This window comes from Capra hircus, chromosome 11 (genome assembly GCF_001704415.2).
Source record: "Capra hircus breed San Clemente chromosome 11, ASM170441v1, whole genome shotgun sequence".
NCBI lineage: Eukaryota > Metazoa > Chordata > Mammalia > Artiodactyla > Bovidae > Capra > Capra hircus.
Window position 1 is genome coordinate 60864000 of NC_030818.1, and position 22014 is coordinate 60886013.

General features: G+C 39.6%; 1 protein-coding gene across 6 annotated transcripts in view; it reads left to right on the forward strand.

The window, feature by feature from the left end:
• Nucleotides 1080–22014, forward strand: part of EHBP1 (EH domain binding protein 1) — a 356781-nt gene continuing 335846 nt past the window's right edge. For 3 of the 6 annotated variants that reach the window (XM_018055414.1, XM_018055412.1, XM_018055413.1), the window contains exons 1-2: nt 1107–1262; nt 2102–2506. In XM_018055414.1, the coding sequence (XP_017910903.1) occupies nt 2403–2506 (104 nt within the window). In that variant the 5' untranslated portion in view covers nt 1107–1262; nt 2102–2402. Of the gene's footprint in view, nt 1263–1742; nt 1839–2101; nt 2507–22014 lie in introns of those variants that run through there. The other 3 variants (XM_018055410.1, XM_018055415.1, XM_018055411.1) reach the window with 2 other exon arrangements.

The following is a 22014-nucleotide window of genomic DNA, read 5'->3' on the forward strand; positions in this document are numbered from 1 at the left end:
AGGGGAAAAGATCGATAGCTAAGAGGATAAACTAGGATTCATATAAACGTGTAAGAATTATAACAAGAAGAAATCGTACCGTGAACATTTTGTATCTCAGGTGGCTCAGAGGGTAAAGAGTCTCCCTGCATTGCTGAAGACCCGGGTTTGATCCCTGGGTCGGGAAGATAACCTGGAGAAGGAAATGGCAACCCACTCCAGTATTCTTGCCTGGAGAATCCCATGGACGGAAGAGCCTGGCAGGCTAGTCTACGGGGTCGCAGAGTCCGACACGACTGAGCTACTTCACTTTTGGTTATTGAATTTGGTTCATTAAGGACCACAGATAGAATGTTTGGTAGGGGCTTGGCCAGGTCATTACAGCTGGTCAGAGGAAAAATCACAGGTTAAACCAAGGCTGTGTGCGCAAACACCCTAGCAGCTAGTGGCAGAGAGGGCACACCCAACTCCTAGGGTGGGGATAGGAGAGAACAGGAGAGAAAACCACAGTAGCTCCACAGCTCACAGCTGCAGCGAAGCCAGTCCCGGGCTCTGCTCTGACTCCAGCTATAAACCCCGCCTAGCACCTTTGACCGACATCCACCTTCAGCAACCACCTTCCACATCACTATAAACACTCTTTACTCCTCCCACCTAGCTCTTCCCTCTTGAAGCCAATCAGAGGAATGGGAGGGATTGTCCGTAGAGGGTTCCAATTTTTTTTTTTTTTTTTTAAAGAAGGGTAGATTGTACGCCGCGTTCCGCCTGGCGGAAAAACACCTCCAGAACTAGGGGGTGGAGCTCTGTGATGGGCACCCTGCTCGGCCAATGAGTGGCCGCTACCCCTCAAAGGCCCGGTCGCCGAGGTGGGCAGGGCAAGCGCAGGGCCCAGCCAATGGCGGCGGGGCGGACGGAGGTTGAGCCGCCGTGGGTAGGGTTAGTGTGAGAGGTGCGGCGGGGGAGGTAATGATGATGGTGGCGGAGGAGGAAGGCGGGGGAGGGGGTGCTGGGCGCTGAGCGGCGGCTCTGGCAGGGTTTTGTAGGGTGGGGGACGGTCGCGGGGCTACTGCGTCCGGGAGGGGGCGGGCGTGAGGCGCGCTGTCCGCCTGAGGGGCTGCAGACCCCGGCTCCCGGGAGCGCCGCGGCTGGCTCGGCTGTTCCATGTGGCTCCAGCGGGGATGGAGGACTCGGTGGCGGCGGCGGCGGCTTCTCCTGCGGCGGCGACGGAGGAGCGGCGCTGAGGAGGGAACCGGGCCAGACTCAGCCCGACAGCGGGATTAGAGGTGTGAGGAGGGGGCGGGAGTGGACGTGCTGCGGGGCCGGGGCTCGGGTACCGGGCTGGGGTCTTCTGGCATCGCCTGGGTGACAGGGACTGCGGCCGAGCCACCGCCTGCCTCCGCTGGGGGCAGGGGTCTGGGCTGTGTGCGGGAGAAGAGGAGGCTCCGGCGGACTATTCCCTAAGGATGGGGGAGGGAGGCACCGCACCCCGCACCGTGCACTTGCCCCTTTGGTCACTGCTTCACGCCCAGGCAAGAGTTTCCATTTCCCTCCGGTTGGCAGCGAAGGTGAATGAGAGCCCAAGTGGCCTGGAGCCGGGACACTGCCCTCTCTCTCTCTTGAGATTTCCCTCCACTCCTCTTTTCCCATCCGTTTCTCCCTCCGACTCAGCAGCAGCATTCTTCCCCTCTCCTTAATTTGCTCCACGCACTTATTTTAGGACTCAGAGCTATTAATTATCACCTGAAAAATAAAGTTTATTTTAAAATACTCCACTCCTTCCTCTGACTGGCGGTGGACATTAAGCAGCATCTCTAGACTTTCCCGCTCTGCTCGCCCTTCTGTGATGCTAGGAGAAGGAGGTAGGGCCCCGGCTTTCGCCTCTCAGTTGTTGTTAATGCTGATTACCTGATGTGTTGCTCCACGTCTGTGGTGTGAGTTGTAATTTCTTCCTTGGTGTCTTGCATCCTTGACGTTACTGGCTTTTGAGGTTAGTGTTTTGTTTCATTGTTTGAAAAACATGCTGGAGAACTGGGGTTGTCTGTTGCAGTGGTATCTGACGTGGGTGGTTAGTCACTTCTTCTGCTTCTCTTCTCATATTTTTTCTCTTTGTTTTGCTTTTCAGTCCTCCAGAATACATATCATATAGCCCCCGAGGTGGAATGGTGATGTCTCCATGAGGGAACCTCCTCTCACTCATCCTGTCATGTGTGTCATGCTCTTCTTGACTGGGCTATTCATCTAGGATGGGATTTACCCTGTGAAACAGGGAGAAGACTTTATGGACCCCAAACATCATTTCGAGTTGTAGTTGAGTGTTTTAAAGTACAGACATACATGCAAAGCTCCTTTGCTTTGGACCTTCTGCTTTGTTAAAGCTGCTGTGTTGCTAACGGAGAACTGCTCCACTGTTTTGACTGATCATCATGGCTTCAGTTTGGAAGAGACTACAGCGTGTGGGAAAACACGCATCCAAGTTCCAGTTTGTGGCCTCCTACCAGGAACTGATGGTTGAATGTACCAAGAAATGGTAAGAGCGCCTGGGTATAGAGTTTGCTGTGCTGTGGCCTAAACTCTGCTGCTTCTGACAGCAGATTTACCTTTCTGCAGTGCACAAGTGTGTAAAAGCTGGGCGGGGTGCAGATGACTCTCACAAGTACTATGGTGTGCACTGTTGCTGCTGGTACCATTCCTGTGGGTTTTCATTACTGCACTTCAGTGTGGCTCAGAGGACTGTTACTATGAGAGCACACTAAGTACAGCAGACTTGGTCTTGAGGTCTTGCATCATAAGTGTTAGGATAACTTTGATTTCTATAATTTTAAGGAGATGTAAAAATGGCTATTGAAATATTGCAAACACATGCATATATTTTGATTAACACACATGTCTATGTTTCAATAGAGTTTTAATACAGAAATCTATTCTTGTAGGGTGGTGCTGATTTTTTTTTTCTTTTGCTTAAAGAATTTTTCATTATCTGATTAATAGAATGCCAGTCCATACAACCTTAGAAATTCTTTTGTTATATGCTTAGTCAGGCAACTGTATTTTATTTTAATTGCCTAATGAGATACATTTCTGGGCCAGACTTAAGGAAGCAATTAGTAGTGCTGGTCTATGATTTTCTGCTTTCACTTGAGCAAAGTAAACTTAGTGCATTCTTTTCACTGCCCTGAATGATAAGCAAGAAGAATTCTTATTGGGCTTCCCTTGTAGCTCAGCTGGTAAAGAATCTGCCTACAATGCAGGAGACCTGGGTTCGATCCCTGGGTCAGGAAGATCCCCTCGAGAAGGAAATGGCCACTCACTCCAGTATTCTTGCCTGGAGAATCCCATGGACAGAGAAGCCTGGCAGGCTACAGTCCATGGAGTCACAAAAAAGTCAGACATGACATAGCGACTAAACTACTACTATTCTTATTAGAGGAAAAAAGTTAATCTTAAGAAAATGGTACTTTGGGTTTTGATTTATTGTGGTGATTAAGCAGTATTACTGCAAAAATAAGTCCATTTCATTGTTCACACAGACTGTAATCTCATGTCTGTATTAATTTCTCTTTTTATAAGATGAAAAACAACTTGCTCTACTCTAGAACTCTTAAAGCATATCTGAATATTTATTTGGAAACTAGTTTCCAAATACTTTTCTCTTAAACTTGTTAGAATGTTATGTGCAACTCAGGAAGTGCATGTACTGATTACCTACTTTATAGGTAGGTAGCTTTAGAGTTGAATATGAAATAATCCCCACCCTCAAGGAGTTTACCCTCAAGGAGTCTAGGGCAATGACAGGTCATGTAAATAAAGTCTCTGTGATAGGTGCAATAATATAATGTAGAGATAGATGTAGGGATCTTAATCTATCTCCATCCCCTAACAGATATTCTTGGGGACAGGTTATTTACTCCTCTGAGATAATTTTCATATTGAGAAAGGTAATAATGGTATCACTTCACAGAAAGGGTTATTGTGAAGATTAAATGAGTTAAGACATGTAAAATGCTTGGAAAAATGTCAGGCACATAGTAAATGCTCAACAAATGCCGTTTTTACTTACAAAGTTAGCAGAGAAGGAAATAACTCTTTAAGGGTTTATGCATTGGAGAAGGAAATGGCAACCCACTCCAGTGTTCTTGCCTGGAGAATCCCAGGGATGGGAGAGCCTGATGGGCTGCCGTCTATGGGGTCGCACAGAGTTGGACACAGCTGAAGTGACTTAGCAGCAGCAGCAGCAGCAGGGTATGGGATGACTTTCTGGGAGCTGAGCTGAGTTTTGAAAGGTTCATAATAATTGGCCAGGAAGCTAAAGGGGAAGAAATGAAGGATATTCTAGATGAAGCAACTGCTTATGCAAAAGCATGGAGGTGTGTGGTATGCCGGAAGTTCATGCAGTGTAACTGGACTATGATGGGCCTTAAAGTGGGAGGAGTGCAGTGGGCTATGATGTTTTAGAGGCAGGCAGCGGTGAAGTGTTGTTATACATGCCTTGGACTTTATTCTGTGGGTGATGGAGAGATACTAAAAGGTTTTGAGCAGAAGAGACTTTAGGTTTGAAGAAAAGTGAAAGTGTTAGTGACTTGGTCCTGTCCATCTCTTTGCGAACCAATGGAGTGTAGCCCGCCAGGCTCCTCTGTCCATGGAATTCTCCAGGGAAGAATACTGGAATGGGTAGCCGGTCCCTTCTCCAGAGGATATTCCTAACCCAGGGGTTGAACCTGGGTCTCTGCGTTACAGGTGGATTCTTTACCATCTGAGTCACCAGGGAATCCTGACTTTAGATTTTCATTCTGGAAAATCATTTGGATGACAGTGTGAGGTAAGGATCATAGTGGAAAGGGTAAGTGGAGGCTGTGACAGTAGCTATTGCAATAGGTAAGATGAGAGAAGAGGCTTAGACTAAGGCAGTGGCAGAGAAAGTGGGGAGAATAGAGTAGAGGGACACTTAGGACACAAAATGGATAATACTTAATGGTCATTTCAGTATGGGTCTGAAAAGGATGAGGACGAAGGAGAGGGAAAGGTCTGAGTTGACACCCAAGTTTCTGGCTTGGAGGACTAGTGTACTACTAACTCAACTAGGAAATACATGAGGAAGTTCCTGATTACAAGTTATTCTCAACTTGGTCTTATACTGGGGGCATCAACTGTAAGATGGTTAAATTTGAATCTCTTTTCTTAAGGGAAATAGAACATATCAGGTGATTCTTTATTCACAACATGTGTTTCTTCCCCATAGTCTGTCTCATTCCTTGATTTTATTTTTCCTTGAGAAATATGTATGTTACTGTTAATGTGTCACAAGGTAAAAGCCAAGAATGAAATTTAACTTGATTATTTATGAATAGATGACTCAATTGCTTTTAGGCTTGGACATTATGGTATACCTATTAAATTAGAGCTTTATGATAAGGTCTGGCCTTAACATAAGAAGCATTTGGATATTGTAAAATTTTTAGATGTGTAGTTCTAAATATGTTCCATTTTCCCCCATCTCATTTAAAAATACAGTTTAAAGTTAACAAGGTGACAATGCCCAAAGAATAATATATTTGTTTGATGTACTGGAATTTTATGTATAAGTGGATCCTTAAATAGAGCTTTAAAATCTTTTCATTGTATAAAAATTTGTTGTAATAAGTTTTTAGTTAATATTCTTTTTGCTTTACTTTGCATAAGGTCCTTGTGATAAATTGAGGTTAGGCCAAATTTCTATACTTAAATCCTGTAGCTCTCTTTTTTAATTTTTCATACTTCATTTTGCAAGAATTTTTCATGCCTCATGCTTGCAAGAATTTTTAAATTACTGAATATGTATGCTGAATTAGAATCTATTTAAAGGACATAAGAATAAAAATAGACTTGTACACATAGTAAGAACATGCATTTTTTCAGTTACGTATACATTTTAGGTATTGTTTTGAGGGTATGGAAAAATAAAAGGAGAGGAAGGAAATTTACAGATGCCAATTGAGTAAAGGGAAAGAGGCTTTGAAGATAAATTGCAGGTGTTGAGAGGATAAGAAAATAGATCTAATATACATTAGAGAAGAAGGAATAAACTATAAAAAGAACAGCCAGCATTCCATTAGTATTGTGCCTTTGTAAGTAAACTATGTATATATGTGCCATACCTTTTAGAACTTTGCTACTCCAAGTGTTTTCGAGAAACAGGAGAATTTGCAAAGGCCGGGAATGAATCTGTTAGAACTGCTGTCCCTCAGGCCTTGCCCTAGACTTACTGAATCAGGATCTGCATTTTAATGAGATCTATACTGTGGCTTCCCTGATACCTCAGTTGGTAAAGAATCTGCCTGCAATGCAGGAGACCCCGATTTGATTCTTGGATCTGGAAGATTCCCTGGAGAAGGAAAAGGCTACCCACTCCAGTATTCTTGGTCTTCTCTTGTGGTTCAGCTGGTAAAGAATCTGCCTGCAATTTGAGAAATCTGGATTTGATTCCTGGGTTGGGAAGATCCCCTGGAGAAGGAAAAGGCTACCCATTTCAGTATTCTGGCCTGGAGAATTCCATGGACTCTCTAGTTGCAAAGAGTCAGACATGATTGAACAACTTTCACTTTCTTCATACCATGCATATTAAAGTTTAAGAAACAGTATTTTAAAATAATGTTTTCAGCCTAAGTGCCCATTCATGACTTCAGGATAAAGTATACTGATTTCTGCATGAATTTGAAACTCAAGGGAACGAAGATGAAACTTCAGGATTCAAGAAGGGCATAGTGTGTTGATGGAAGAGGTTAATGGAAATCAGGATATGTTTTCCTAGGAAGAGCATGTTATTTCTGTGATTAAGGAGAGGAGAAATGTTTTCCGTGTTCTCTTGTTATGGCCGTAGGTTATGAACCTGGGCGTGATAGGTAACAGGATGAAGGTAGGGGTTTCAGGAAGCCATCTTTAAGATCTAGGCCATGAGCAAACTCACGGCGTTTTACCCTCGATCAAAGGATGGATTCTATTTAGGGGGTTTGGGGTTTCTGCTTTCTTACACTTTTCTTTGTTGCTGTCTTACAGCATTTTGCATTTGCCCAACATGGTGTCTAACTTTGTTGCATTTGTTGTGACAAATGCACTGTTGCACTTTGTCAACAGTGTCTAACATAATTCTTTCTTGATGTGGCTCTAGAAGTTATGTCAGGAACAAAAACCAGAAAGACTTTTATTCATCTGAGAGGATACTGTTAAGTCTTGTTCCTCATCACTCCATAACCAGGTAGAGGCTCCAGTAAATTTGAAGATGTTAAGTGTTTATATTCCCCTTCTCTTATTGTTGTCCCCAAGTCATTTAATTATTAATCTCACTTAACTGATGTAGCTGTTGGCAAGTGGTGAGACTGGCCACTAGAGATGACTCTGTGACAAAGACTAGCTGTCTTTCCTCTCTTGGTTTGTTTCTTTTCCTATTCTTCTTTTTAAAAAATATCACCTGCAGGTCTTTAGATTCCTGAGAGAAGTCTTATATGAGCTCTCAATGGCTATTCAGCTGTTTAAGGAAACTACTTGAAAGTTGGCAAGTTGTGGTTATGATCATTTATTTTACAGAACTCAGTTCCAATAGGAGCTCCCTAATACATGATGAGAACTATTATGAGCATGTATTATATTTTCTGTGTATATCTCTATCGTCTACATATGTGAACATATTTTATCTGTTTTTTATATTTCTTCTATGTGAGTTTTTAAAAAGTATTTAAAGTACCATAAACTTTTCCCCAAAAGGCATACATATATTGGTTTCTGGTTTTTCTGTCATGTAAGAATTCCTTTTTCTTATTTTTAAATATAGTTTTAATTATAATTTATTTTTAAAATAGGTGACACAATCACATGGTTCAGAATTCTAGAGGTACAAAAAGGGGTTTATATCCCTGAAAGTAACCCCTCATTTTCTCCATTATTCCACAAGTTTTTGCACAGCTGTGACCTCAAGATTTGAAAAGTGAAAAAGTAGCTTTTTCCAGAGCTTAAGTGTGTGACGCTAGCCTGTTGGATAAAATATGAACTCCTTAATCTGATGTTCCAGGCCCTCTGTAACTGATCCCAAGTTAGTTTTCCAGTTGGACATTAGAATGCTACATGCACTGTGAATATTAACTTGAGTTTATAAAGGCCAAGTTATATTAATAAGTACTTATTCAAATCCACTTCTTTGGGTGACTTAAGCATTTCTCTGTTGCTTTAATGGAATGAATTAGAGGAACATTTGCCTTGATATAAAGAACATACTTTTGAAATACATTAAAAAATAATAATTGAAAACAAGCTTGGTGTGTTTTAAGAGTATCTGGAAGGTCGGTGTGTCTGCAGCACTGTAGAACAAGGTGTAAAATGGTAACAGGTGAGGTTTGAGTAGGTAGGGGTTAGATCACATATGGTCTTGAGGTCATGGTAAGGCTTTTGGATTTTAAGTGTGATAGGAAGCCATTGGAGAGGTTTGAGCGGGAAAGTAATATGATTTACATTTTAAAAAGATTATTCTGGATACTTTGTGAAATGTGAAATATTCTGAGTAAAAATAGAAGCTAAGATACTATTGTAGTAGTCCAAGGAGCAGAGGTCGTGGTGGAGGTGGTGAGAAATGACTGGATGTATGTTGGTAACACATAGACATGCTCCTACCACACTTTATTGAGGTATAGCTTACACTTTTACATAAATAAGATGCATCCATTTAAAGTATATAGTGCAATAAGTTTTGACAACAGTATTAACCCATGTGACTAGAAATAGATTTCTTGAAGGTGTAGTTGACAGGAGTTAATGATGGATTAGATATGTAAAGTGAGAGATCGCTAATGACTAGGGTTTTGGCCTGAGCAACCAGGTGAATGTAATACTAATTACAGGAATGGGGAACACCCAGGAGGAGAAAGTTTGTTGTGTAGGAGAAATCAAGAATTGGCTTTGCTTTCTTAAAGCTTGGGACATCCAGCTGAAGATTTTAATTAGGCAGTTAATTTAAGAATCTTGAGCTCAGGGGAGAGAAGAGGTCAGAGTCTCATAGTTTACAGATAGAATTTATAACTAAAGGGCTATAGGCAATTTTCTGTGATGCTCACAGAGATTAAGAGAACTGAGGTCTGAGCCTTGGGACATTTCAACATATAGAGGAGGGGAGGAAGAGGAAGAACTAGCAAAGGAGACTGAAAACAATCAGTAGTGAGGTAGGAGAGAAATTAGGAGTGTGTGCTTTCCAAGGAATGAAGTGCAAAATGTACCAGGAGAAGAGTGGTTCACCGTGTCAAATACTTTTGAGAGTTTGAGCAAGATTACCACTGGATTTGCAAGTTGGAAAGAGTTGATGACATTGAGGAGCGGTTTGGATCTTCCGTGGTAGCTCAGCTGGTGAAGAATCCACCTGCAATGTGTGAGACCTAGGTTTGATCCCTGGGTTGGGAAGATCCCCTGGAGAAGGGAAAGGCTACCTACTCCAGTATCCTGACCTGGAGAATTCCATGGACTGTCTAGTCCATGGGGCCTCAAAGAATCAGACACAACTGAGCAACTTTCACTTCACGTCGGGTGGAATGATGAGGCTGAAAGCATAATTAAATTGAGTTAGAGGGAAGGAGGTGGATGCAGAGTCAGTATAGATAATTTTGTTGGAAAATTTTGCTACAAAATGGAGAACTGGAGTACCTGGAGAGGGACAAGAGGTCAGGGTGTACCTTTCACATGGAAGATATTGCAGCATCTTTTAATGCTGATGGAAATAGTTGGTAAAGAAGGAAAAAGTGATGATGTGCTGGAAGAGGAAGTAACTTCAGGAGAAAGAGAGAAAGGGAACAGGATCCAGCACACAAATGGAAAGGCTGAACTTAAGTAGTGTGTGTGTCAGTTGCTCAGTCGTATCTGACTCTTTGCAACCCCATGGACTGTAGCCTGCCAGGTTCCTCTGTCCATGGAATTCTCCAGGCAAGAATACTCGAGTGGGTTGCCATTTCCATCTCCAGGGGATCTTCTCGACCCAGGGTCTCCTGCATAGCAGGCAGATCCTTTACAGTCTGAGCTACAGAGAAGCCCTGAACTTGTAGAATCAGGGACAATTCATTGTTACAAGGAGGGAAGCAGAGTACACGGATGAGAAGCATTTAGGTTGGTAGATTTGGTGGGGGAGGATGTAGATGTTCTGTTGGCTTCTGTTTTCTTAGGGAAATAATATTAGGGGTCATCATCCAAGGGGGAGGTAACAGAAAGTTATTGAAGGATTAACAGGAGAGAAGGGCTGAAATTGTTAAAACAAGAATGAATTGAATAGGGAAATGTTGAAGGATTACTTGGTAGTGCTGAGGGTGTTCTTAACATTGTGGTCATTAATTTAAAGTGAATGCACCAGCAAGTTTGCATATTTTAATTCAGTTATGTTATGTTCAGTACTTGGATGCAAGCATGGAATAGGCAGACTTGGATTTAACCAGGGATGGGTTATGTCAGGAATATATAACAGGAAAAGAAGGGCAAGGAAATTGGGAGTGAATGCATGGGGAGTGGTTATAGTGATGAAGTACAGGATAGAAGAGGAGGAAAATGACATAAGAGATAGGCTGGTCAATAGAGAAGTGAAGAGGATAAAAACTGTGAGATGTTAAAAAGATTCAGTGGTTGTTGAGATTGGGATATCAGTGAATGAGCTGGAAAACTGGGAGGTGAGAGAGTGAGATGCTTGATTTTGGAGGATGTGATTAATAGTAATGACAATATATAGGTGGTGGGTTCCTTTGCGTATTAGTTAAAAAATAAGCACACAACTTAAGTGTGTTTTTAATTAATATGTTTTATATGTTAAATATGAGTATACCTTAATTTCTCTTTCTTTTTTTAAAATAAATTTAAGTAAAATAGGTCATCTTTTTGTATCAGTACCCTGGGGGCTTTCATTCCTCTTTAAAGACTTGCAGCTGTTAGGGTGTGACCATAGTAGTTGATGGTTGAGATGGAATGGAGGAAACGAATTTTAGCAGTGAAGAGGGCAATTAGGGAATTTAGAGGCCAAGGGATAAATTATGTGGCTCTTGAAATTGCTGAGACGCTGAGAATAATTGGAAGAGAAATGGTTAAGACAGGGAGTCAAGTGCTGAAATTAGTGAATGAGGGGAGGGGTGGAGCAAAAAGTTTTACTTTTTGAAACTTTCTATGACAAGTTTATGTGAATTTTAAACCTTATTCTTTGAAACAAAAATAAGTCTTCTTTTCCACTTGATGAATTGTCAGAGGTAGATGTAATTTTGTTGTTGTTTAGTCACTAAGTTGCATTTGACTCTTTTGAGACCCCATGGACTGTAGCCCCTCCAGGTTCCTTCGTCCACGGGATTCTCCAGGCTAGAATGCTGCAGTGGGTTGCCATTCCCTTCTCCAGGGGATCTTCTCAACCCAGGGATTAAAACCCGCTTCTCCTGCATTGGCAAATGGATTCTTTATTACTGAGGAACCTGGGAAACCCAGATGTAATTTTAATAGAGAATAAGTTGAGTTGTTACTTTGTTATAATTTTATTTTAGTGTTTCATGGGCTGATTTTTTAAAAAAACTGAATTGTTATGTGTAGTATTTTATTGAGATTTTAAGTGCTTATTTTATGTGAAGTTCAGTTGTACAAAACTCAGTTGTGATGGTTTAAGGAAAATAGTGGATTGTCTTTATGCTGTAGTTGGATATTGTAGTGCTTATATCACAGTTGTCTTTACACCAGACTCAGTATGCCTCTAGTCATTGGCTACTTTGGCCTCATCCAAGTTGCCTCTTTTGTAAATAAAGTTTTATTAGAATATGGCCCTGTCCATTTGTTTATTATCTATGGCTGCTGTCATATTAAATGGCAGAGTTGAGTAGTTGTTACATAGACTGGTTCACTGCAGTTGGAAATGTTTATTATCTGGTCTTTTAAGAAAGCTTATTAACTTTTGCTCTAAATCTTTGGAGTTACTCCTAATCATTAGTTACAGCTAATGTTTGTGGAATCTAGAGTCTGGTACCTTTTCATTTTCTCTCTTCCCAACCTCCAAACTATTAATTTAATCTTACTATAGTCTTGACTGCATAAGCAATAGAGGAGAGCCCAATGTGCCTGCTCTCCAGCCCTATGGAAGAAACTTTAGAATAGCTTTGAGGAGCATTCAGATCTGTGTATCGATAAAAAACGTGTTTTCTGGCTGTGTGACCTTGGACAAATTACTCAATCTCTTAGTAACTCATCTGTAACATGGTAATGGTAATAACAGTGCTTCCAGCATAGAGTTGTTTTGATGATTAGAGATAATACTTGTAAAGTGGTTAGAACAGTGCCTGACATACAGTAAGCACTCAGTAAATGTTGCCTATTATCTTTATCCAATTGTTTAAGCAATACATGGTGAAAAGAACCATCTAGAGAAAACGAGTGGGGTAATCGAGAAGAAGACTGAAAGTATGACTTGAAGATTTAAGAGTGTTTGAGGAAGATGAACTAGCACAGAAGCTCGAGTGACCTGAGAGGTGTAAACCAAGGAGCATGATAGCAGAAGCACTGTGCTGAAATGAACTATGTTCTGACAGTATTTGGCTTTTAGGGGAAAGGAACTACATATTTTTGCTCCTGGAGCAAAATGGGTTCATATAGTTTTATAACTTTTTTTTTTGATAATCACTTAAAGTAAGTGATTTTTGGCTAAAAAACATGGCTAAAGGGAACTTGGTTCCTTCAGAGTAGAATTAACTTGCCAGCATACGTGTATGTGTCTGTCTGTCTGTCTGACCGTCCATGATAGTGACGATTCATGATATTTGGGATATGTTTCTTTCTTTTTTTTTTTAGGATATATTTCTTTATGACAATTTTCTTTAAATTTTTTTTCCTCTACCATCACTTTTATAATGACCCCATGAAATAGATTGTGTCTTTTGGTAGTATGTTTTTAAAATGAATTTTAAGGGATTATGTGAAGATGTTCTGCACTTATGATTTAGTTTAGTTTCACACTAGTTTTGTAATTGGATGCTCAGGGAACTTAAAATTAGGCATTTCTAGAAATGTGCTATTGGTGCATCAATGTGTTCTAATTTTGTGGAAAATTTCAACAAAAGAGTCACTGAAGTAGTTCACTGCATGTTGTAAAAATAGTCCAGTGTGCTAAAGGAAAAAAATGTTAAAGCATTTTTAACTGAATGTTCAGTAGAGATGTTCATATTCTGCTTATTTTTTTAAAGGAGTGGAACTGAGTTTGTGAAATGGGGACAGTAAAATTACTGCAGAATGCCATACATGTGTCTTATTTTTCACTCTTATAGTGATATTTTTAGGCAGCCTTGCTAATAGACACCTAAAAAATTTCTTTGGTTAGTTTGATCTATTAAAAAGTTTCCTGATGTTATTAATCCTGGTGTTGTTATTATTGAAATGCTTCTTAAAAAAACACTTCTAAAAATTGGCTTTATTGCTTCAATAACAACAACAAAAGATTGACTTTAATACAAAGAGTTTATCACTTAAAAGTTGATACTCTGACAATATCCAAAAGAGTTTGTTGACTAATTTAGGGTTATAGTTAGAACAGAGATAGTCTTAGAGGAGCAGAGAGTACATGTTACTAGGCACTTAGGAGGAGCTACCACTGGACACTGGACTTGGTTCTGAGTTTTCTGTCAGCTGTGGCGAAAAGGGAAGCACATTGGCTCACTGAGTATTGCTTCTGGCTAAAGAAGATACTCAAAATCATTTGCAGAGACTTTTGTTTTTGTTGTTCAGTCACTACGTTGTATCCAACTCTTTGCAACCCCATGGACTGCAGTACACCAGGCTTCCTTGTCCTTCACTGTCTCCCGGAGTTTGCTCAAATTCATGCCCATTGAGTCGGTGATGCTGTCTAACCATCTCACCCTGTGCTGCTCTCTTCTCCTTTTGCCTTCAGTCTTTCCCAGCATTGGGATCTTTTCCAATGAGTTGGCTCTTTGTATCAGGTGGCCAAAATATTGGAGTTTCAGCTTCAGCATCAGTCCTTCCAATGATTATTCAGGGTTGATTTCCTTTAGGATTGACTGGCTTAATCTCTGTGCAGTCCAAGGGACTCTCAAGAGTCTTCTCCAACACGACAGTTCAAAAGCATCAATTCTTCCTTCCTCAGCCCTTATGGTCCAGCTCTCATATCCATACATGTCTACGGAAAGAAATCATGGCTTTGACCATAAAGACCTGTGTCAGCAAAATGTCGTCTCTGCTTTTTAATATGCTGTGTAGGTTTGTCCTAGCTTTCCTTCCAAGGAGCAAGTGTCTTTTAATTTCATGGCTGCAGTTACCATCTGCAGTGATTTTGGAGCCCCAAGAAAATCTATCACTGCTTCTAATTTTTCCCAGCTATTTGCCATGAAGTATGGGACCAGATGCCATAATCTTCCTTTTTTGTATGTTGAGATTCAGGCCAGCTTTTTCAGTGTCCTCTTTCAACCTCATCAAGAAGCTATTAAGTTCCCTTTCACTTTCTGCCCTTAGAGTATCATCTGCATATCTGAGGTTGTTGGTATTTCTCCCAGCAATCTTGATTCCAGCTTGTGGTTCATCCAGCCCAGAATTTTGCATGTAAGTTGAATAAACAGGGTGACAATATACAACTTTGACATACTCCTTTCCCAATTTTGAACCAGTCAGTTCTATGTAAGGTTCTAACTGTTGTTTCTTGACCTGCATACAGGTTTCTCAGGAGACAGGTAAAGTGATCTGGTATTCCCATCTCTTTAAGAATTTTCCATAGTTTTTTATAGTCAATGAAGCAGAAGTAGATTTTTTAAAAAAACTTCCTTGCTTTCTCTATGATCCAGTGAAGATGTTTCTTGGAACTTAAAGCAGAATTCTTATTATCAAAAAAAGGTATGACATTGAATTAAGTCTCAAACTACAATAGAAAGTCTCCGACTGCTCAGACTGTTAAATTGGATAATGTTTATAAGGATCCTTTGTAAGACCCTTTGTGAGAGAATATGGCTGAGCAGCCTTGTTTTCTGATCATCTAGTTTAAATCAAGGATGAACCTCAGAAAATTTAGAAGAATGAATATTTAAGAGAAATAATCAGGTTCTATGCCGTACCATTCAGAAGCTGGTAACCACTTGTGGCTACTTCCATCTAAATTTAAATTAAAAATTCAACTCCTCAGTCAGAGTAGCCACGTTTCAAGTGCTCCCTGGCCACATGTGGCTAGGGGCTACTATATTGGATAGTGCAAATATGGAAAATTTCCATCATCAAAAAAAGTTTTGTTGGACAGGACTGTTTTAGCCATTTCCTCTCAAAACTGACTGATTTCAGAATTGCTGGAGCACTCTGCAAACAGAGATTTTTGTGGTCTTCAGTTCAGTTCAGTCTCTCAGTTGTGTCTGACTCTTTGCGACCCCATGAATCACAGCACGCCAGGCTTGCCTGTCCATCACCAACTCCTGGAGTTCACTCAAACTCATGTCCATCAAGTCGGTGATGCCATCTAGCCATCTCCCCCTCTGTCGTCCCCTTCTCCTCCTGCCCCCAATCCCTCCCAGCATCAGAGTCTTTTCCAATGAGTCAACTCTTTGCATGAGGTGGCCAAAGTATTGGAGTTTTAGCTTTAGCATCAGTCCTTCCAATGAACACCCAGGGCTGATCTCCTTTAGGATGAACTGGTTGGACCTCCTTGCAGTCCAAGGGACTCTCAAGAATCTTCTCCAACACCACAGTTCAAAAGCATCAATTCTTCGGTGGTCAGCTTTCTTTGCAGTCCAACTCTCACATCCATACCATGACCACTGGTCTTGAGAGTCCTCTAATTCTGTAGGTCTGGAAGAGTGCTGGCAAGTCTGTCATTTCAGAAGTTCCTCAATTGCCTAAGACCAACACGTCAGGTTTTATGACTACCGCATTTGATTTTTCCTCAGGTATTTGGCAGATATTAGGTGGCAGTTCTTATTGGTATTCCAGAAGTTATTAAGTTGAAAATTTGAATTCAATTTTTTTCCTTTGATTCAGCTGTTTTATAATATGTGCATGTGTGTGTTAAAAATGAGAGTGATGTACTTTAGCTGTGCCACATATAAAGCTGTCAGATTAATATAAATGTTTGAACAAGTTCATTGATTCATTAAAAAAAAAAAGACTGCATAGTTTGTTCTCTTCCTTAGAAACAAGGACTGCTGGGGATAGCTAAAGGTAGGATATATTTATTTATTTATTTGACTGTACTGGGTCTTTGGAGAAGGAAATGGCAACCCACTCCAGTATTCTAGCCTGGGAAATCCCATGGACAGAGGAGCCTGGTGTACTGCAGTCCATGGGGTCGCAAAGAGTCGGACATGACTAAGAGACTAACAGACACACACACTGGGTCTTAGTTGTAGCATATAGGATCTCTAGTTGAGGCGTGTGGGATAGAAGCTTGGGCCCTCTGCATTGGGACCCTGGAGTCTTAGCCACTGGACCACCAGGGAAGTCCCAGAATGATTTTTTTTTCTTTTGAAGAAAAGTTTTGATGCTTCTGAAGTACCCGAACTGATATACTTGGAGGTGCCATACCTAGAGCTGCTGCCTTTTTCTTTTTTTTCCCTCTGTAGTATTCCTTAATTCTCACTTGTTTTTCTATTGCCACTGCCTTGGTAACATCCTTTATCATCTTTTACCAGGGAGCATGGTTCTCAAACTGTGCACTGAGGAGCCTCGAAAGCACAGCAGAGAACTCACAGGTATTGCCAAGAGATGCTTAAGAATGTTGAGGGAAATACAGCAGCATCTGTTGGAAACCACGCAAAGTACAAGCTTGAGGTAGTTCATTTTGAATATTAGATTTATATATTCCTTTCAGTGTTACCATATTTTTACAAAGCTGAGTTTTTGAGTTTTGTTGTGACAAAAAGCGAGTACCATGAGAAAATTTATGTGAAACAGGAAGAAGGTAGTGTCCAACCTGATTCTAATGTTGTTTGCTTTGCTCAACACAAGTTGTTAGGACATGTATCCTTCTTAAGCTGTTTGGACCTGACTGTTTAAGCAGAATGGTTAGGTATTTCTTTTGGCCTGTGAAAACATTACTGATACAGTAAGGACCTTGTAAACCCAGAAAACTTGGGAACCTCTAGTATAGGTAGATAGCCCTTAACTCTTGTGATAGCCCTTAACTCTTTCCTTGCCTCTTTTGGTCCTTTGTATTGTTGCCATTGTTATCCTTCTCAAAGGAACCTTCTAGATTTCCCCTTTGTTTCTAGAATACTGTTAGTATGATAACTTTAATCTTTCAAATTTATCTTCATTCTGTTTTACTAGTCTTTTCCAGTTATTTCCCTAAAGCTTCTACAAGCTTGTTTACCAAATGCAAATAGTTTCCCTCAAATGTTATCTTCCATTCTTTGCTATTCCCCTCCAAAAATCATTAAATGCAAAGAGCAAGTAGTAATATACTCTTATCACAAACTAACTTAATTGAAATTGAGTTTATTCATGCAATAAGTGGGTTTAGAAATTGAGTTTAATGGTTCAGCTTTAATTTGAAGTGTACTCTAATTTACAAAATAATCTTAAAAAATTGGTTACTTCATTTTTACACTTTTTGTTGAAATTATTTTAGGTTTACAGAAGAGTTTCAAAGATAATATAGAGAGTTCTTGTATACTTCTTATCTCAGATTCCTTTGAGTGAAAATAGGGTAAGTAAACTTACCAGGCCACTTATCAAAACCAGGAGATTAACATTAGCATAGTGCTCACAGGCCAAACTGCGCTGATTTGGGCTTCACTGGCCTTTCCACTGATGGCCGTTTTCTGTTTGAGGGCGCAGTCTAGGTTGCCACATTGCATTTTGTTGTCACATCGCCCTAGTCTTCTCCAGTCTTTGACAGTCTACCAGTCTTTCCTCGATGATTTTGATGAGTGCTGCTGATTTTGTAGAATGTTTCTCAAGTTGAGTTTGATGTTTCTCTAATGGTTAGACTGGGGCTATGGATTTGGGGAAGATGTGACCAAGGTGAAGTGCCCGCATCACATCATAGCAGAGAGCACATGATAGACGTCAGCCTGGCTTATGACTGCTGATCTTCCCCTTGATGACTTGGTTAAGGTGGGGTCAGCCAGGTTTCTCCACTGTTGTTCTGTCCCTCTCCATTCTCCATACTCAGTACTCCATACTCTCCGTGCTCTGTTTACTAGCTACCGGTCGCGGAGTCCAGTATACACATGGGCTGGAGAATTAAGTTCTAGTTCTTGGAAGGAGGGGTGTCAAAAACTTTGAGGACATATGTTAAAATCACCCCCAAATTAATAAAGTTTAGAAGAGAGCTACTTTGAGGTTATGTTAATATCCTGTTTCTCTTTAAAATTTCAATCACTAATTTTCAGTTCATTAGTCAGTTTTGCCTGTGGTACTTATCTAGTATTCTAATGATGATTTTCTATTTCCCTTATTCTTCTTTTATTATTTGGAGTTCTTTTGTAGAACAAAGTTGACCTTTTCTGTTGTTTATTCAGTTATGTATTTATATCAGTTTGGGCTTGTAGATATTTATAAAATAACCTCTTAATATTGTAACTGCCTTTGGTACTAAGGTTCTGGTAGGAGGTATATTGTTGGAGCTTTTTTTTTTTTTAAAGAAATCTTTATTTTTAAACAATTTCAGAATAACAGTAAAGTTGCAAAAATAGTACAAAGAATTAATTCCTGTATGCCTTTCACCCATATTCCCCAGATGGCAACATTTTATGTAATGCTTTATCATTCTCTCTTGCTCTCTGTCATTTTTTCTCCTTAACATTAACCTTGATAGCCCTTTACTTATAAGTGCTGAAGTGTGTGTTTCTTAAAAACGAGAATATTTTCTCGCCTAGCCAAGGTTCAGTTTACCAAATCAGGAAATTAAACATTGATAAAATACTATTACTTAATTTATGGACCTAATTCAATTTTCTCCAGTTATCTCCACAATTCTGTTACAGCAAAAGAAGAATTTTCAAGGTCTGTACATTACATTTAGTTGTCATCTCTTTACTCTCCTCTAATCTGATAGCATGCTTTAGTTTTTTGTTTTTCATGATCTTGATACTTTTGAAGATTTTGCTAAATTTGGTTTTGTCTGTTGTTTCCCATGATTAGGTTCAGACTATGAATATTTGGCAAGAGTACCAAAGTTATGCTGCGTACTCACTGTATCATGTCAGCATATGATTGTGTGTATAAATATTCTGTTCTATATCTAGTTTTTAGTTTTAGCATTCAGTGTGGTTACATTTGGGGCTTCCTAGTGGTAAAAAACCTACCTGCTAATGCAGGAGATGTAAGAGACTTGGGTTTGATCCCTGGGTCAGGAAGATCCCCTGGAGGAGGGTATAGCAACCCACTCCAGAATTCTTGCCTGGAGAAGCCCATGGACAGAGGAACCTAGAGGACTGTGGTCCATAAGGTCAAAAAAGAGTTGGACACGACTGAAGTGACTTAGCACGCATGCACACACATGATGATATTTTAGTCTGAGACACAAATAAGTTCTGTTTTTATTTGTATTTCACTTTAGAAAATCCCTCTATTCTTATTAAAGTCACTAGCTGATTAATTAATGAGATTTTAAAAAAATTATTTATTTATTGGCTGTGAAGGGTCTTCATTGCTGCACTCAGACTTTCTCTAGTTGTGATGATCAGGGGATTACTCTCTAGTGCGGTGCAAGGGCTTCTCATTGTGATGGCTCCTCTGGTTCCTAGAGCCAGTGCTTCTAGGAACTCTGGCTTCAGTAGTTGCAGTACGTGAGCTCAGTAACTGTGACAACCAGGCTTAGTTGCTCTGAAGTATGTGAGATCTTCCCGGAAAAGGGATTGAATTGGTGTCACTTGCATTGCAAAGTGGATTCTTAACCATTGGACTATGAGAGAAGCCCCTAATTAATGAAATTTTTAAGTGGTTCCTCAAATAAGAACTTTTAAAAAGTCACATGATGTTGATTGGTCCCATTATTGGTGATGTTAACTTTGATCACTTGCTTGAAGAGTTGTCTGCCACGTTTCTCCATTATGAAGTTACTGTTTTTTCTTTGTAGGAAGATACTTTGAGACTGCATAAATATCCTATTCCTAATCAGACTTTAATCCACTGTTTTTAGTGTTCAGTTTGATTATGTTTTTAATTCAAAACACAGGTGTATTTGTTTCTATTTGCATCCCCACTTTAGAAAAGCTTCCCTCATTCTTACTGAATTAATTAATGTATTAATTAAGGGAATTTAAATGTGTTTCCCCAAGTAAGAGCTGTTTTTAAAAGAGTATATCTCCCTCATCCCATCTTTTCTTTTCCCACTGCCTTGTCCTTTGTCCCTTGTTCCACCCAGCCCCTGAATGTAGCTAGTTTCATTTTTCTGGCTTTCTTATTTTAAAAAACAGATTTATTGAGAGATAATTCATATACTGTACAATTCACCCTTTTGAAGTGCTCAATTCAGTGGTTTTAGTTTATTCCTAGAGTTGTAAAGCCATCATCACAATCTAATTTTAGAACCCTTTCATCACTTCCAAAAGAAACCCATACTCATTAGCAATCACTCCCTATTCCTCTGGAATTCATCCCCTCCCCTCTTCCTCTTACACCTGCTACTGCCCTATCCCTGCACTCAGCAACCATTACTCTACTTTCTGTTTCTCCTAATTTGCCTTCTCCAGACATTTATGTAAATAGTCATACTTTATGGTCTTTCTTTCAGTTAACATAATGATTTCAGGATTCACCCATGTGTAGTGTGTATCAATACGTGACATTACTGAATCATATTCTATTGTATGAAAATACTGCATTTTATTTATTCTAAGAGGGCATTGGGTTTTTACACTTTTTGGCTATTATTTGTAATGTTGATGTGAACATTTTTGTCCTGGGTTTATGCCTAGAAATGGAACTAGTAAATCATGTGGTAGCTTTAACTGATGTTTTGCCATGATTTTTTCATATATTTATTGGCTATTTGCATATATATGTTTTGAAAAGATGTGTATTCTGATCCTTTGCCCATTTTTAATTGGATTTTTTATATCATTTTAGCAGTGCAATGTAGGAGTGTATATTTCAGATATTATACACTTGTCAGATATGTAATTTGCAAATATTTTCTCTCATTCAATGAGTAGTCTTCACTTTCTTTTTTAAAATTGTGATATAGTTGATTATAATATTATGTTAGTTTCAGGTGATATAACAGTGATTCAGTTACATACATACATATAGAGATATATTCTGCTTGGGATTGCATTGAACCTGTAGATCAAGTAAGGAAGAACTGACAACTTGGCAATATTGCCTCTTCTTATCTATGTACAAGGTATTTCTCCATTTATGTAGATTTTTGAAAATTTCTTAAGAGTTTTTTCCTTTTAAGCACTGTTTTTCTGGTTCCCACAACTTTTGCTAAGCTATATTTTCATTTTCATTTGTTCAGCATTTTAAACTTTCTCTTGAGACTCCTTTGACCAATGTGTTGTTTAGAAGTTCATTATTTGATCTCCCAGTATTTCTAGCTGTCTGTTGTTGATTTCTAATTCCATTCCATTGTGTAAGAGAGCATACTTTGTATAATTTAAATTTTAAAAACTTTGTTAAGATGTATTTTATGGCCCAGAATTTGTTCCATCTTGGTGAATGTTACATGTGAGCTTGAGAAAAATGTGTGTTTCTGCTCTGGTTGGATGAAGTACTCTATAGATGGTGTTCTTCAGTTCAACTATGTCCTTACTGGGTTTTAGGCCAGCTGGACCTTTTAATTCCTGAATGAGGGGTATGGAAGTCTTTAGCTACAGTAGTAAATTCATCCGGTTCTCTTTACAATTCTATCAGTTTTTGTCTCATATATTTCGATGCTCTGCTGTTAGGCTCATACGAAGTAGGGACTGTTTTGTCTTCTTAAGAGAACTGACCCCTTTATCATTATGTAATGTCCATCTTTATCTCTTAATATTCCTTGCTGTAAAGTCTGCTTTGTCTGAAATTACTATAGCTACTCCAGCTTTTTTTGATTAGTGTTAGTGGCATATCTTTTCCTTTCCTTCACTTTTAATCTGTGTGTGTCTT